The 17,228-nt window shown below is 42.6% G+C and overlaps 1 protein-coding gene across 7 annotated transcripts in view; it reads right to left on the bottom strand.

The window, feature by feature from the left end:
• Positions 1 to 1,599: 1,599 nt before the first annotated feature.
• Positions 1,600 to 17,228, bottom strand: part of kif21a (kinesin family member 21A) — a 30,127-nt gene continuing 14,498 nt past the window's right edge. The window contains exons 9-35 of one of the 7 annotated variants that reach the window (XM_028959063.1): positions 16,943 to 17,132; positions 16,793 to 16,856; positions 15,795 to 16,004; positions 15,318 to 15,380; positions 14,380 to 14,467; positions 14,179 to 14,299; positions 13,798 to 13,986; positions 12,848 to 13,047; positions 12,553 to 12,660; positions 12,041 to 12,109; positions 11,710 to 11,849; positions 11,108 to 11,252; positions 10,831 to 11,025; positions 10,113 to 10,214; positions 9,858 to 10,023; positions 8,625 to 8,645; positions 7,965 to 8,022; positions 7,811 to 7,865; positions 7,336 to 7,547; positions 6,647 to 6,766; positions 4,819 to 4,955; positions 4,522 to 4,696; positions 4,275 to 4,439; positions 4,023 to 4,140; positions 3,779 to 3,949; positions 3,156 to 3,355; positions 1,600 to 2,898 (exon numbers count right to left, since the gene is read on the bottom strand). In XM_028959063.1, coding sequence (XP_028814896.1) covers positions 2,808 to 2,898; positions 3,156 to 3,355; positions 3,779 to 3,949; positions 4,023 to 4,140; positions 4,275 to 4,439; positions 4,522 to 4,696; positions 4,819 to 4,955; positions 6,647 to 6,766; positions 7,336 to 7,547; positions 7,811 to 7,865; positions 7,965 to 8,022; positions 8,625 to 8,645; positions 9,858 to 10,023; positions 10,113 to 10,214; positions 10,831 to 11,025; positions 11,108 to 11,252; positions 11,710 to 11,849; positions 12,041 to 12,109; positions 12,553 to 12,660; positions 12,848 to 13,047; positions 13,798 to 13,986; positions 14,179 to 14,299; positions 14,380 to 14,467; positions 15,318 to 15,380; positions 15,795 to 16,004; positions 16,793 to 16,856; positions 16,943 to 17,132 — 3,573 coding nt within the window. In that variant the 3' untranslated portion in view covers positions 1,600 to 2,807. The remainder of the gene's footprint in view (positions 2,899 to 3,155; positions 3,356 to 3,778; positions 3,950 to 4,022; positions 4,141 to 4,274; positions 4,440 to 4,521; positions 4,697 to 4,818; positions 4,956 to 6,646; positions 6,767 to 7,335; positions 7,548 to 7,810; positions 7,866 to 7,964; positions 8,023 to 8,624; positions 8,646 to 9,857; positions 10,024 to 10,112; positions 10,215 to 10,830; positions 11,026 to 11,107; positions 11,253 to 11,709; positions 11,850 to 12,040; positions 12,110 to 12,552; positions 12,661 to 12,847; positions 13,048 to 13,797; positions 13,987 to 14,178; positions 14,300 to 14,379; positions 14,468 to 15,317; positions 15,381 to 15,794; positions 16,005 to 16,792; positions 16,857 to 16,942; positions 17,133 to 17,228) is intronic. The other 6 variants (XM_028959065.1, XM_028959069.1, XM_028959066.1 and 3 more) reach the window with 6 other exon arrangements.

Raw genomic sequence — 17,228 nt, 5'->3', positions numbered from 1 at the left:
ACAGGTTCAATTCCACCACCTAACATGTGCCACAGAGGCTTCAGTGTGACTAACTTGCATCGGGAACACGAGCACCAGAACTGGACCCGGCGGCCCGGTGTTGTTAGAGACGGCAGCAGCATGTGCTACAGGACGTGATGCTGTGTGCAGTTCGTGGGTCCTTGTTTCGATGTGGATGGTTGATGCGGCTCACACAACACCCCATAAAAGGCAACTTTTATAAGGGATGGAGATGGGCCGCCTCGTGAAGATGCTGTTTTTTCTCTGCAGGGGGCTTACTGCTCAGCTGAATTCAATGATTTGCTTCATGGTGTGTGAAGAGGTCTTGAATCCATTTGTGCAAAGTCGCATCGACTTCAAATACTATTCACAGGAGGATGCTCCTCATATTATTTGAGAATTACATGCTTTGTGTTTTCAGCTATAAAAATTACTTTCATGGCCATGTTCTGAATTTGACCAGTAAATTGATGCAAAAATAGCATCTAACCTCTCCAATCCCATCCAGCAGAGAGAGATGCAGAAATTATAGATAGATTCTAAGCAAAATGAACTTTAAAACAACTTAATGTATGACAGAACACTCAAATTACAATCATAAAAACGGAAAAGGATCTAAGAAAAAGCCTTATCCAAGGGTTCTTATCCAACCCTTTACTCACAGCCACCACCCTGGTGGTGTTCGAAGTGCCAAGTGCCCTAGTAGGGTTTTCTCTGAGGTGCCTACTAGCTGCTTTAATAGTGGAGGAAAGGTAGAATATAAGAGGCATGATGATTGTCTGAAGCAAATGTGCCCTATGGGTGCCATGCTGTTGGAATATGGTGCCGTTACAAATGAAACCGGTCCTTGTCTACCGTACCTCTCAAATGGATTATTAAATGTGATGAAGTGCTGTATTAGTGGTTGGGAAAAAAAAGTAAAGATACCTCCCTGCTATATATATCAAAGATATATATCAAAGATTGGGGCAGTGGTGGCCTAGTGAGGGGTAGTGGTGGCCTAGTGGTTAAGGAAGAGGCGCCGTAATCAAAAGGTTGCCAGCTCGAATCCCGATCCGCCAAGGTGCCATTGAGCAAAGCACCGTCCCCACACACTGCTCCCCAGGTGCCTGTCATGGCTGCCCACTGCTCACTCAGGGTGATGGGTTTAATGCAGAGGACAAATTTCACTGTGTGCACCGTGTGCTGTGCTGCCGTGCATCACATGTGACAATCACTTCACTTTCTTTTATGATTGTCTACGTGACAAATAAAATTAGAATTTGAAAAAGAATGTCTACATGTTATCAAAGACGCATTGCAGGGTCCCTCCAGAAATATACTAATGAAGTGTTTGTTTTTTTCCCCAGATTTTCTGATATTTTAACAACAACCCGTTGATTTTTCTTCATCTATTACATTAACACTATCACTATCTTCAACACTATTAAGTGCTGCCCTCCAGTGGTGCTGTTTCTTGTTGCGTGGAGCTTCCAGTGGAGCTTCTTTCTTTCCGGGGAATGGATCTTAGATGGATTCTTTAAGCAAACCACTTGTAATTCTATATAAACAGATAATGATCAAATAATGAGTCAAAAAGAAAGGCACAGCTCAGGCATGTTGTATGGCAGATGGCGTTTAATTGAAGTGGCATCTGACATTGCTAGAGAATCAGCCATATTGTCTGTCAGCTAAACGTCAAAGAGAGATCTTGTTATACTAAATACAGTGTTTAAACGACACAACAACCAACAAAAAAAATGTCCTGGGCTGCTATGTGCAGGGCAGGGAAGCATTTAGGTGCTAACATTCCTCCAACTGTGCAGTTTACAGCAGTTGAGTGCCTTCTACCAACTATTCAGACCACTCGACTATTACAAAAGAATAACGGAGCTTGTTTTAGTAGCTACAGTAGCAGTTTCAGTAACAGTGAATGAACAGTCCGGTGTTGCATGGTCTGAACGCAGCGTTACGTTAAATTTAGTCCCGACCAGCAGAAAACACACAGAGAGGCGCAGAGGAACCGGGCTAGGCTTATTTATGGTTTAACAGGCACAGGAATGCTCCTCTCACCATACAATCAAATAAATACAGTACACTACACCTCTATGCTAGATGCCAGGCTCCATCTCCACCAGTGTGAGATGGGGAGGAAGCTACCTAAAGGTCATAGGTCAGAACTTGACTTCAGTTCACAGAGGGGGGAAGTGTCAACCAGCACTTGGTGAAGGACAAAACACGGTGAGACGCAGAAACAGTGTGAAGAGTGTGAGCTACCGCTAGACACGCTGACCACGGAGTGAAGAGTGTTTGAAAGTTTGGAGTTGCGCCGAACACCTTGGCAAACAGCGGTCTGCATCCACTAACTAAGCAAGACCACAAAGACAACGACTTAAGAGCACGGTGAATCCAAGTCAGTCACGGAAAAAAAAGCTACCTTCACTTACTGAGGGACAGCTCGACGCTGCCATTATTTCCCTTGGTCAGGCAAACTCATGCCAGAGTAGAGAGGACCGGATTGCTGAGACCAGCTTCAGACACTCGGCCTTCCCTCACCAATGCCCCTAAGAACCTTTCTTCATCTTAAGTGCATGCTTAAAAGTGGACTGAATTGCTAATTTACCTTGGGCATAAGAGGATGTTAGTTTGCGAGAGTCTACGTTAAATTAGCCACAGCACCAGCAGCACTCCGACATGATGCAAGCTTGAGAAGAATGTCAGGCTCCAGAGGTTCTGGAAATTCAAAACGTTTTATGAAGTCTTTGTAGCACTGATGAATACATCAAGGGGTTTCAGTGGAGCTCAAAGTGAAGAGTGCTGGAGATGTCTCAGTTGCTGGAGACGTCTTCGGGGTTGTCCATCGCATCTGATGATGCATCAAGAGTCCCTCGTGCACGCCAGATCTTCACCGTCCGATCACTGTCAAAGCGAGACTCAAAGTGTTAATGTCAATTCAAAGCACACTGCGCATCCATGCCTTAAAGAGGCCATTTTTATATGCTATATCAACTGATAACAAATTATAAATATGATTGAAGGCTTATAATTCTATTCAATAATAATATTATTAAAATACAACTAAATTCACATTCAAATGTTCACACTGGTCTCAAACTGTGTCCAGTGTACTTGATATCATACATTCTTCCCAATCTGGTTGGTGGAGCTCCACTCACTCAGAGGCAGTGAACAGCAGGCTGCTATTGGTGGATATCCCATTGATGGGGCTTTCGTGGCCCTTCAGCTCCCCCAGCGGCGCCAGTGTGTCGGTGCGCCACAGCTTCAGGACGCCCCCCCTGCAGCCACTCAGCAGCGTTGGGGAGCCTGGCACCACCCCCAGTGCACACACCCAGTCACGATGGGCGTTGGGCACCTGCTGTGGGCACAACACAGTCCCGGGTCAAACCCACACGTGACTATATGGTGCATAGTATATTAGAATTAATCTTGATCTTAAGCTTACTATAATGCATATTTAAAACTATGACAGAGACAAGTGTGGGAAAGAGTAAAATGTATACACACAGTGAAATGTGGCCTCTGCATTTAACCCATCACTTCCTTAACCGCTAGGCCACCACTGCCCCTGAAATACTTCAGTCGGGCAGCTTTTCATTTTTTACACGAAGGCCCTAAAACTCCTTCTTTCCCCATCTCTATAAACTAAATGCAGCTTTCATGAATGTACTACATTATTACATTACACAGAGAAAAAATATATGAACATAATTGCTCGATCATGAAACCCACGTGATATTGCAGTAACAGTTCGGAGAGCCACATGCACCCTCTCTCTTACCTGCAGCAGGTCTTTGCGGGACAGGTCCCACTTCTTAATCCCATTGTCCCTTGAGCCGCTGAAGAGACATTCACCCTGCACCACCAGGGACTCAATACCATCATAGTGTGGAGGCTCAAAGTTGTGAGTGGGACTGATGGTTCCCAAAGAGCCCTCAGTAACATCAAACATCTGTAGAAAGCAACACCACGAGTCTAATACAGACTAATACAGTCTAATTCTGTGTGCTTACACACATACACACCTTGATGTAGTGATCTTTGGATCCTGTGATGACAAGGTCCTGACCACTGCCAGTCTGATCCACTGTCAGACACATAACTGGCCCAATGTGACCAGTGAGTTTACCTGTGCATACAAACCTAAGGAGATAAATGGGTGAAACAATTCAGAGTGAAATCATGACGTGTAACAAGCACTTGTGTGTGAACTAGGCTTTCAAATTACAAATAAACTTGAATATTAGTTCTGCGGGTGTGTTTAGTGAGACTTTTACCTCCTGAGGTCCCACATTCTGACAGAGTTCCCAGCTGCAGCGTATAAAACCGAGCCCACAGGATTGAGAGCAATTTGGTTAATCTGGTTTTCTCCAGATGGGATGGTGACAGTTCGGTTGGTGCCAGCAGCACAGATATCACTTGTTGTCACCTGACCAGAAGACCTGAGACGGATTATGAGTTGTGCATCTTTAGGCTATACTGTTCTTCCAAAGAAACATTTCAATATGGCTGCATGTCACTCACGTGAGAGTACGGATGCACTTGGCCGATTCGCGAATGTCCCAGACCTTCACATATGATGTAGAGACAGTGAAGACCAGACTAGAGCTGTAGCGAACAGACACCACGTTGTTTGGGTGTCCACCCAGAGACATGATTTCCTGGCCAGTAACCAGATTCCACACCTTACAGGTTCGGTCTGTGTGGAATTACAAATATCTTGTAAATATAGAGGCCAAGAAACTTTGTTAAAGCTATAAATGAAAACATAATCTATGACAGATGTGCATGCAGACCACTGCCAATGGACAGAAGTCTGACCTTTGGAGCCAGTGAACAGAAGGTCGTCGGTAGAGTCCACACACAGGACGGCTTTAGTGTGTCCTTCTGCAACATGAACACACTGCAGAGTGCCTGCACGACTGCTCTTAGAGACTGGGACAGGGCTTATTACACCTCTAAAATAAAAACACACACACACACACACACACAGATACATATCAAGTATATAGTGGCGTAGGAACAAAATATCCATCTAGGTATTTGTTAAAGCATGCCTTACACATATATCATCATCCAACAAAATCACACATACACAAGCAGACACGGCCCTACACTGAATGACATGCATGAGTTTGATTCATGCAGAGCTATGCAGCTACATGCAACGAAATCAACTGAAATGAGACCATACAAACCCCACATCCCCACCTTAAAGTATCCAGTTTAGTATGTAAACCTAAAATCTATAAACCTTTGATCACTAAAGCAGGCTTCACAAAGGCAGCGGCTACAGGAGCCGCTGTAGGTTGGAGGCAAAACTGGAGGTTTAAACTGACCAGACTGAAAATGGATACATTCAGACATCTCATACACGTATACACATAAACACACACACACACACACACACACTTTAGCCTTTAAAACATGCCTAAAAACTGATGCTGATTTGTTCGGACTTCCACGTCCAGTGCATTCATGTGTGTAGGTTTACGGAAAGGCATGAAAAGAGGTCAGTTCAAATCAAACACATGCAGCCTCTGAATTAATGAGCGTTGAGCTATGAAGAAAAGAAAATCATATTCTGGTTCTGGAAAAGCAAGATGACTGCCTTCAGGTGTACCAGCAACATTTGCTTTTTTTCGCCCTTTATTTTCTTTTAAATGCCCATTCACCTTCAGTGGTAGACAGTGAAAATGTAAATGCAATATTTTACATTTATGTTGTGTATCACTCCTTTATTAAAATAGTTCCCATTTACTTTAATGCAACTGCATTTTCAATTCAAACAACTTATTGTTCAAGCATCATGTTACATAAAAATTAAAAGGGGCCCTAAATGAAAATACCTTCAAGTATGTCTTCTTATGGTAAATTTATATTATATTATGATATTATGACATTTTTATGCCCAGAGCAATACTAATAGGAGGTGAGGTAATGTCTCACAACTGTTCACCTTCACACCTAGAATTATTAGAAAACAGATGATTTCTAATGATCCACCTTTTGGTCTTCATAATTCTTCTTTTAATGTTTAAATGAATTATTAAATTGCTTTCCAGAGCACTTCTCAGGTGTCTAAAATATCATGCACCAGGGGATGGAACCAAAGGGTCTCACACTAAATTTTGATCGGAGATGAGTGAAAAAGGCAAGCTGCGTCAGCCATGTTTCCCTTCACCACAGGCGCCTGCTCTGGTGGTGTCCATTTTGCAGGCTCAAGAGAAACACAGAGTTAGTGTTTACACAAATGTCTGGTCTGGGAGTAAAAATGGAAGGGACAGAGTCAACACTGAATGTCCAGTGAAGATGAGTGTACAGCCTGTGTCTGAAGGCATGTCATATCTGTGACATTCAGTGTAAGACTTGGAAGACGATCATCAAACCAGGCAGATTTTGTGATTGATTTAGTGAGACAGCATGCTTTTCCGAAAGCGGGGGTGGGGGGGACGAGTCCGTGGGGGCACAATCTCCTCATCCAGACTCCGTGCAGAATGCCTTCGATGCTAACTCTTTAGCGAAAATTTCACATTTGATTAAAACAGACGGTTTGCCAAATCCGTCAATAATTGTGATTAAAAGCAATATTACACAGGATGTCAGCAGAAGGTCTCAGAGGGCCGGTTGTTGGGCTACCAGGGCTTACTGTTTGATTTCTTTAACCCTGTCGGCCACTGCTGCTCCCTTGTCATAGGTCTTCCGGCGAGTTAGGGGGGATGGTTCTGGAACTCTCTTTTCTGCCCCTGAAGGAGGTCTGGCGCCAGAGCTGACATGTTTTATGTTCCGATAGCCATGAGAAGCAGAAACAGAAACCCAAACATAAAACTGAAACACATGAAAAACAACAACACTTAAATAAAAGGTGGAACACACACACACTTACACACAGACGCCCACACAAATGCACACACACCTTTTACCTGATGCTGCATCCAAACACACTGACGATGTCCATGTTTAAACACAAATATTAACTGCACCACTGCTGTAAAGTCTGACCCTAAAGTTTCCTCCACAAGAAAGCTTAATGTAACACAGTAGCACAGAACCTCAATGAGGGAGGCCAGAAGGTAGAGAATAAAAAAGCAACTTGTTTCTATGTGTGAAATCCAGACCACCTACATTCTTAAAAGAGCATGAAGGAGTCCTTTGCCATGCCAACATGCCCGTTTACTTTAAAAAAAACCTTGTAAGGAGCAAAGCTGTCTTTACTGCTATCGAGGATACTATACGGGAGGGGGGAAGCAGGTGAAAAAAAGTGAACATAAAGGGAAGAGGCGACAGTAATGTCATGCAGGAACAGCGGATGCATTGCTAGAGCAGGCCCAGACTTACATGCTACCCAGTTTAGAGGACAAGCCAGTTGGAGGATTCATGTGGTCCCTGTCCCTGCCTGAGGAGCCAACATATTCAATGTCTCCAGCCCCTTCTGGGGTCTCAGCCATTGGATGGAGAGAGGCGGAGAAGTCTCCAGTTGATGTGTCGAGAGAGGGGTCACAGTTGTTCGCATACAGGAGCTCCATTTGTGTGGTGGTTCTTCTCCGAGCCTGGACATAAAAAAATCCAGACCAGGATTTTGTTTCAACCAACCGACCAGTCCGTCAGTAGATCACCATATCATCCCTTATTCCCTTTTACACCTTATTGATGGTTGAAAACATAATATATGCCCATGCTTGCATCACTACAGATTACACAAGCCATGTTTGATTGAAATGTAATATTATTAAATTTTAACCTTTGATTCTGAAAGACTGTTGAGACAATTAAAATGAATGTTCAGTAAACTGAACAGAACCGTGTGCGGTACCTTGTTCCGGGGTTTACTCTCTCCACAAAGCTTCATGAGGTCAGAGGCCAAAGTGCTGTAAAAAAAAAGAGATGTTTTACGTGATACCCATCATAACCAACTGTAAAATGGTGTTTATTTCAGACTGGTGGTGAGCGGAGAGAAAGATGCTTACGTCCCATCTGTAGCCGGACTCTGGGTGGATTCATCGCTGCTGCTTTCATCGCCGTTCTCTGTATCAGGACCACAGGGGAACGAAGACTTTACTGATTCATCTCACTACTACCATAACTTAAGGGTATGAAATAACATTTAGAAAGGAGGTAAACGGAGGTGTGGTTTCATGTAATAACCCTACAATATATTATTCATGTATATCTGTGGTAAGTAAATCAATTTCAGAGAAGCTGTGTGCAGCCTGCCATTAATTGAGAGGAAAAGCAAATGTCAGCTAAGCAGCAGCATGCTGTTTTCCCTTCAAGGTCGCCACAAAACCACTGATGAGGAGAAGGGTCTCTGAGACCGAAATTACATTTGGCCTACATTAAACCAGTCACTCCATTGCACTAGGAACATATATATTAAGTACATATTAATGCTGCTTAAAACCTGGCTGCGGCAGCATGAGTTTGGGTGGGTGGGAGGGGGTTACATTATCACGGGGGGGTTGGAAAAGGTGGCAGGCACATGGAGGTAGCATTTACAGCGCAGCACCTCATGCACCAGATCATCATATTATAATTCATCTTCAGTTAGTCAGGAGGAAAAGGCAGGAGGCGCACCAAACACTGAGTGCAGGGTACAGGAGGGGTGGAGTCTGACGTCTGATACTTACCCAAGGGCATGTTACCTAGCTCTGTTTCAATTCAGGCCAACAGGGGACAGAAGGGACAAAAAACAGCAACACACAAATCAAAAAGACATTCCCTCTGAACAAACCAAAAGATAAATAAAAAAAGAAAACAAGAAGGCACAAACACAAGTGCTCTACTACAGACAACAGCATCTAATAGATGCTGGTGAAACTGGTTGAAAGAAATACATATTTTTTTAAGCCAAGACCTTTTCATTCAGATAATAACAGCTTATTTTAATGGTGGCTTCACGTTATACTGCACACCATGGTCTAGACCAGTGCTTCTCAATTATTATGCCCCCACTAGGAAGAAGTAAACACAAATGCAGCACACATTCATTATCCATGTTAATTATTTTACCTTTTCTTCAAATTGTTTTATTATTTAAATTGTTTTGTATTACAAACCTTTCTCACAAATTCAATTTTTATTTGTCACATACACAGCCATACATGGTATGATATGCAGTGAAATGCTTTAAGGTAGTCTTGCAACTACTGGATCAACACGGTAAACAAATGGCTAATTTAAATAGTTTTGCAAGCCCAGAGGTGTTTGGAGGGCTTGCAATAACTGCCTGCTAGTTCTCAAATGTTCAATCCAGCATCTATTTTGACCAAAGATTGAAAAAGCATGGCCACTGCAGTGAACTCTAGCACCCCTGCTGGCTGGCCGCAGTACAATTTTAAACTCCCACTGACATAATCCACATCATGTTGTCTATTACTTTGTCCGTCTAATTGAGAGAGCTTCATTATGCAGACATATGCATGTTTTTAAATGTTATTCTACTGTATCATGGTTGTATCATGAATAGAGACTGAGTTGAACAGGTTTTTAATCATATTTCAGAAAGTGAAAGTGAAGGGAAGTTTTTGTCAATATGATGCACAGCAAGCACAGCACACAGTGCACACAACATCAAATGTGTCCTCTGCATTTAACCCATCATCCTTGGTGAGGAGTGGGCAGCCATGAAAAGCACTCTGGGAGCAGTGTGCTGGGACGGTGCTTTGCTCAGTGGAACCTCGGGGGAACCATGGCAGCTCAGGATGCGAACTGGCAACCTTCCCCACTATGTCACCGCTGGGATTCGAACCACGGCGCCAAATCAGAATATTGATATTCTGGCAGAGAGAGGCTCAGGTGCTGAGCTGCTTATTGGGTCTAATAGTTGTGGGTGGCCCCCTGCTTAAGTATGGATTCCGTACCTTGCAGGGCATTCCCAAGCAAGGCATCCAGTTCAGGGTTAAACTCTGCCTTCTCCTTCAGCATGTGGAAAAGAAGCTGGTTCTGGGTGGCACTGTTAATCTCGATCTGCTTCAGACGGCCCTCCATCACCTTGATCTGGGACTCCTTTTGAGCTGCCTGTAAGCCCTGGTGAAAAAAATGCGGAGCATGATGCCAAACAAATGAAAAAAAAAGTCTTTACACGAGTGAAGGAGAAGGCAGTAATTATTTAAAACCTTGTTGATGGCCATTGACATAAAGTGATCCAACAAGAATCGAGACTCAGACAGAGTGCAGGAGCTGATCACGGCTGAAACATCCACAGTGTCTCCTTCTTCCTACAGTCATAAACACCCACAAAGCCACAAATTTGAGTGAATTAACAGGAAAAACAGATACTTATTTGTTGCACCCATCCACATTAGACAGATCATCATAACATTTTATGTCATATTTTCAAAATATCCAAAATTTACTGAACCTGTGTTTGACTGTTCCTCTTTTGTTGTGATATTGTAATAAATGGTTCTATTGTATTGGTTCAAATATAAAACAACATAACAGGATCCACTAATTGAACAACTTGTTAAAAAATACTGCATTTTCCATCTGTCACATGTGATACACAGCAGCACAGCACACGGTGCACACAGTGAAATTTGTCTTCAGCATTTAACACATCACCCTGAGTGAGGAGTGGGCAGCCATGACAGGCGCCCGGGGAGCAGTGTGTGGGGACGCTACTTTGCTCAGTGGCATCTCAGTGGTAACTTGGCGAGTCGGAATTCGAACCGGCAACCTTCTGATTACAGGGCCGCTTCCTTAACCGCTAGGCCACCACTGCCCCTATAAAGATCACATGATCCCAACGTGATCATGGAATAGTCTGGAATAGTCTATATGCTACACGACCAACCTGAGAAAGCGGTAGCAGCTTTTGTTTCCCACACCTACCTTTGCCTCCTCCATCTGCATGATGTTGGCCTGGCAGTCTGCAATGCTGTCGTTGATGTAGTCAATATTGGCCACCAGAGATTCCAGTTCCTCACTCAGGTTCTGCACGGCCTTGTCTGCATCAATCCCTTCAGATGCCAGTCTGTCCCTCTTCCTGGTGACCTTCTCCCGGCGCTTTGTTATTTCCTCACGTTGCTGTGGGTCGCACAGAGCAACAATGAGTCCAAGTTACTTAAGTTCACCAAAAATATACACAAACAAAGACAACAAGGGCTACCTTTAACAGTCGGTTCATATCAGCTTCCATATTAGAAATGGTCATGCGCTGCATTATGATGTCAGAGATACGGCGCTCAAGGGTCTGCCACTTGGCCCGAGCCATTCTGGTAGGGTATACCCCCCTCATCCGGTGGTGGTACAACCTGTACAACAAAATAAGCAGAAGGTCATGGATCACATACTGTATTACTGCTACTTTCCTCAGATCATCACGATGGGAATAACCAAAATTACTGGAAAAAATGTAACACCAACATGCGGCGTGTTATTTCTCACGTTGTTCTTGTCTTTGTTGAGACAACCACATAATTGATGATGATTGGGCAAAGTTGAGATAAACTTCATGGTAAAAGCCAACTGGAGGCAGAGTTGTGCGGGTGCTAACACAAACTTCCCCACTGCAGGTTAACGTGAGATCCACTAATGGTGATGGAGCCACGTCCTCCACATTTTGACATATTTGAACATATTAAGTTACTTTCCCTGTTAATTAGTTACATTTATAATGCTGTAACTCAGGTATTTTTTGAAAGAAGTAACTAAATGTAATGTGTTTTTAAGTAACACTGCTACACTGTGGAAACAGTGGTAGTTTAGTACCTTGTTCCATTGGATGCAGGTCCAGAGAGAGTGCGTGATGCAGTGCCACGGTGCAAAGTGTCCTGTTGTGCGTCCTGGACGCTGACCTTCCGGTTAATCTTCCCTGAAACTGGCCTCATCTGCCTCCTTAATGCTGTCACCTGACATGCAGATTCAGAGAGTCAATTATAATAAATAATCAATAAGTCCATTATTATTATCACACTTAGATTTGAATAAAGTGGACATGCAAGCCCATCAGTAGCACAGACCATTCTGTTATTGTAATAAAAAAATACAAATAAATTGTACTGAATATTAAATTTAAAGGAAAGCAGAGGTGTGTTGTTACCTCTTCCGTTTTCCTGCGAAGTATCAGCTCCTGCTGCCGCTTCTGTGCCTCCAGCAATTTCAGCTGATGCTGAGATAAGAAGAGAGAGTAAATTAAATAAAGGAAACGGGGCAGTGGTGGCCTAGCGGTAAGGAAGCGGCACCGTAATCAGAAGGTTGCTGGTTTGAATCCAGATTCTCCAAGGTGCCACTGCGGTGCCACCAGCACCTCAGACACATTTCATTGTTTACACCATGTGCTGTGTATCACAATGACAATCAAAATGTATAATTTGATATTTGCTCATTTGTTCATTTGATCCACATTTGCCTTGTCTACCACAATAGATTCGATAATTAAAATGATGAAAAGTCATTTGGAGTCATCTGTTGGTGATTTGATCTGTGAACTTATCTGAACTCATTGCTGCAGTTCAATGTGCAATCTTGGGTTAAGAAACATCAATAGTTACCCCATTGCTGCCTGAATCCTGACCCCCCCACTGGTTTCAGTACAGCATGCTGGGACCTCACCTCCTGCTTCCTCTGGTCCTTCTTCAAGGTGGCGATCTCTCGGTTCCTACGAGACTCAGTCATCCTGTTCTTCTCCTGCTGCTCCTTCATCTGCCTCATGAGCCGGACCTGTTAGAAGGGTTACAACAGGACTCAACTATAGATGCGCAACTGTTATTTCAGGGAAACATGGGGTACCTAGGACCTGGAACAGAGATGCAAACATAGGACCATTTCAACAACATTAACAACAAATAGCACCACTCATTGATAAAAATGTCCACCACCGTGGATTTAAAGTCCTTATCCCTGATACCTTGATTTTCTTCATCTCGGCTACTTCCTGCTGGAGCTTCTTCAGCTGTTTCTCGTACTGGGACTGGTTCTTCAGTAGCCTGGCGTGCTCCTTCTGAGCAGCTTGTAGCTTCTGCAGCTCCTTATTCATAATGGTGAGCTTCTTCTCATACTCGGCTTTGATCTTTTTCGCCTTCTCCTCTGTGCACGTCTCCACTGAGCCTGGGAGACACAAATGGAGAGTTTAACATGTTTTCTATTTGGCTCTTCAAACACAATTCAAATAACATATGTGATCAGACACATTAAAGGCATCACCCTTCAGATACATAGCCACATATGCACCAAGTTTTGACAAATTATGAGCTCTGGCTTTCATGACCAGCAATAATGCATTATGATGTTAATTGCATATCTGGTAATCACCATCTTGTGAATCTGACCCAAAAATACTAGAGACAAAACAGACAAAAATGTGCTGTTTCTTTAGATCCAGACTTGTACAAAGAAAGGTTACTTTTACAAATGGAATTCAGTATTTATGTAAAAAATTGGTTTTGTTTCCTCTTACAAGGACCTTCATGCACACAATTCTAAAACCATGTTGGAGTACATAAAGCAAGATTTGTCATGTTGTATTTAAGAAGTTTGGTGCTTTCATGTCATCCATTCCATGTATGACAAATACGAAATGCCTAAAAGGCAGCAGGTGGTATGGGTTTTATTTAGAACTATTGCAGCAAACATAGGCAAATTAATATTCTGGATCTCTGCTTAGGGTAAAAATCTTGGTCATGTTTGGGTCAACATGGAGCTCTGCAGCAGCCCTGCTCCCATTTCATGAATGGGCTCTTTCGCACTTATGCAGCCATGTCATTGCTACAATAATTCATATTATTTCATCTCTACTGTGTGAGGTAGTGTATCTGTTGTACCTGATGTGGATTAATAAAGGGTGAAAAGGGTGCGTACCCATGTTGTGCAGGACCCGATCTCTCTCCAGCTGAGTGTCTCTGATCTTGCACTGCAGCATCATCAGCTTCTGTTCGTACTGCTGTTTGAGCGTATGAAGACGCCGCTGGCTATTCTCTAGCTCGTCTATCAGTTTCTGCTTGATGGCAATCTCACAGGTGATGTTGGCCAGATCTGCCTGGAAGTTCTCTATGGTGCCCCCCCCCAAACAAAACACATGAATTAAAACTACATGGCTTAGCTCTTCTGTACTTTTCATTGACAACATTATTACTTATTAATCAAGTAACTACATAAAAAACATGGAATAGGGCCTGGACCCACTTAGAGAGGTTTAGGGGTTTTGAACTCATTAAAAAAGCATTGATAAATTCCAGCTACCCTTCTCATCCAGTTCAGAGTCAGAGTCATCAGAGCTCTCCTCAGCATCCATCTCCTCATCTTCTTCCTCCTCCTCCTCTTCCTCCCCCTCCTCGTGGTCACTGGCCTCCTGCTGCTCCTGCTGGAATGACTTATGAGTCTGGACTAGGAAGTTATCTTTGCCACTTAAAACCAGTAAAACGAGGAGTCTCTCAAACCTACCATCTCAGTCTCATCATTGGGAGGCTCCAGCTGCTCCTTCTCAGACCCTTTTTCTTGCTCATTGTCTGGGACTTCTTCCTTCACCAGACTGAAAAACAAAGGATGTGAATTACGAATACAGAACCATGCGTGCTCCAAATGAACCAAAGCAGAACTGCAGGATACAGATGGATCCAAAAGTAACTGCATGGGAAGCAAAGAAATCAGAATCTAACAGAATGTTTGTGTCCAATTGAGCGGCATGAACAAAAATGTCCCTCCTTTACCGGAAAGTATCTGATTATATTCCTGATTATCAATGTTTACATTTTTCCTTTATAATAGATTTTTTTTTCTCCAGTGGACACAAAAGATCAAGTCATATAGGACATTCTGAACACATTATGTTGGTGGTGTTAAAAGTTCATGTGAAAATAAAGATTTGAGAACAGGTTACAGCCAAGTTGCAAAATGAAACTGAAAAATCCAATCTTGTGAGTAGGTAGTTACCAGACCACACAACACAACTAAACCATGGAGAGGGTGGATTCTTCTAATTACAGTAACAGGCCTGTGGGAATGTCTAGGAACCTGACATGGCTTCTTGGTACAGAAGCCATTACTATACACACTCAGATCAACATTGCAGATGCACCCTCTCAGACCGATGGAGTCAATCAGATGACTGGTCATCTGAAAAATAAACTGCTGAAAAATGTTCCAAAATAATAAAAAGCCAATGACAAGAGTGTATAAAAAATATACACACGAATGGTGCTTTTTACAGTAATTGCAAATTATCTGCATGATGATGGGTAGTATAGGTGATGCTAATGTGGTCAGAGTGTTAGCAGACTTTGCTCCTGGTTTGGCAACTACCTGGCAAAAACCAAAGAAGATCTAGCTATGGAGGTGAGGTGCAAGCTTTGGAGGAGGTACTGCGAAAGCTCAAAACAAACCTGACATCCTCCACTTCCACCTCCATCTCCTCCTCTCTCCTCTCATCCTGCAGCTGCTGAAGCCTTCATCCAAGGGAATGTGTGAAAGGATGAGAGTGGAGAGGGGAAGGAGCACCAAGACAGACAGAAAAAATTCAGTGAAATTAAAGTGAAAGTAAAATTCAGTGAAATAAAAGTGAAAGTAGCATGAAGTGAAATTAAAGTGAAATAAAAGTGAAAGTTAAGTGAAATAAAAGTGAAAGTAGCATGAAGTGAAATTAAAGTGAAATAAAAGTGAAAGTTAAGTGAAATAAAAGTGAAAGTAGCATGAAGTGAAATTAAAGTGAAATAAAAGTGAAAGTTAAGTGAAGTGAAAGTAGGGTGACAGTAATGTGAAAGTAAAAGCAAGGTGTAAAGGTAAACTAAAAGTAATGTAAAAAGGAAAGGAAATCTGAATTTGCCCAAAAACCTCAACCCTCAGAATTTGCTCTCATTTACCTCCTCTTTTTCTTCTTTTCCTTCTTCTTTAGCTTCTCTAGGTCTTTCTTGGCCAGCTCGATGATGTCAGATGTCTCTTTGTCGGGTTCTGGCCCCAGCAAGGCAGGAGAGAATGCACTGGTTCCACCATAGAAAGAGGATCGGTTTGAGGCACGCGACAGATTCTTCCTCAAGTTCTCATTCACAGCCTCACTCTCAAGCAGCTTCGCTCTGTAAGTGAAAAAGACAGAAGGGGATGTAAAAAAAAGCCTAGTCGGTAATACACTCATCTTTGAACCAGAAGACCATAAAGTCACAGGTTTAAACCCCACTTACAACGATTGTGTCCCTGAGCAAGATCTAAAAGATTAATCTAGCAATTATTTTTACAATGCATTTATGCATCTAACGATTACTTTCTTTCTAATCTGTTCGATTCTTGATTATTTCCACATTATTTGACTAATATAGCTCTTTATACATTCTGATTTAGATTACAAAATAAAATTCAAGTATGAGTGAAATAATTGCAGAATAATGTCAGAAGTAGCATTCAATAAAAAATAAAAAGGTCACCCAAAATTCTTTCTTAGAGCAATTGAAAGGTTAAACTTGGGTGCTTAAATAGAGTTTTATGGCTTATATTAAATTAAACTGCAGTGAGCACACCATGGTGTACTTCCTGAAGCAACAGAATTTAAGAATCATGCTAAAAACTCAGATACACAAAAACATGTGTTACCATTTGTTGCTTAATACACAAAGTCATGTGATTTCATTTATAAAGTGGGGTGCAGGTGGTTTTACACAGGTTAAGCATCATAAAAGATGATTTAGGCAATATTTTGTGATATATAGTTATATATTACACAGAACCAACAGTAGCCTGAGGCATCAGCTGGAATTTTACAGTGTTCTGGGGTTTGAAGCTGCTTCTTCACATTCTTCACATCATTGGCAGCCTACAATCCCACCCACTCGCGATCCAAAGTATTTCTCTCATTTCAGCAGGATTTTACCTGAGCTCCTCGATTTCCTTTATGTAGTTTTGAATCATGTTCCCAATCTCCTCACTCCCCTCTCCTGTCAAACAGCAGGATTATGCAGTCAATGTAAGCTGTTACAGAGCAAATAAAAAAAAAATGTAAAAAACCCCACTAAAGTCATACCAGCTCTGGCGAGTGTCTGGTTGGCCTGGTCGCTCAGTAGCTGTGTGAGACGTGCCCGCTGGGCATTGATGGTCTCCTGCATGGCCTTCACACGCACACGCAGGTTGGTGTTCTCCGTCTGCAGCATGGAGTTCTCGTGGAACATGTCGCTGATGCTCTCCATACCGTCCTCACCCACAATGCGCTTCCCCTGGTTACAAAAAGGACAATTAAAATATTTTTTTACCATAGATGCCACAAATAAATAAACGAGGCCTAAATTGTCATGTCTCACACACACACACAC

This window comes from Denticeps clupeoides, chromosome 17, assembly GCF_900700375.1.
Source record: "Denticeps clupeoides chromosome 17, fDenClu1.1, whole genome shotgun sequence".
Lineage (NCBI taxonomy): Eukaryota > Metazoa > Chordata > Actinopteri > Clupeiformes > Denticipitidae > Denticeps > Denticeps clupeoides.
The sequence above is the reverse complement of the archived record's forward strand: the minus strand, read 5'-3'. Positions and strand labels throughout refer to the sequence as shown.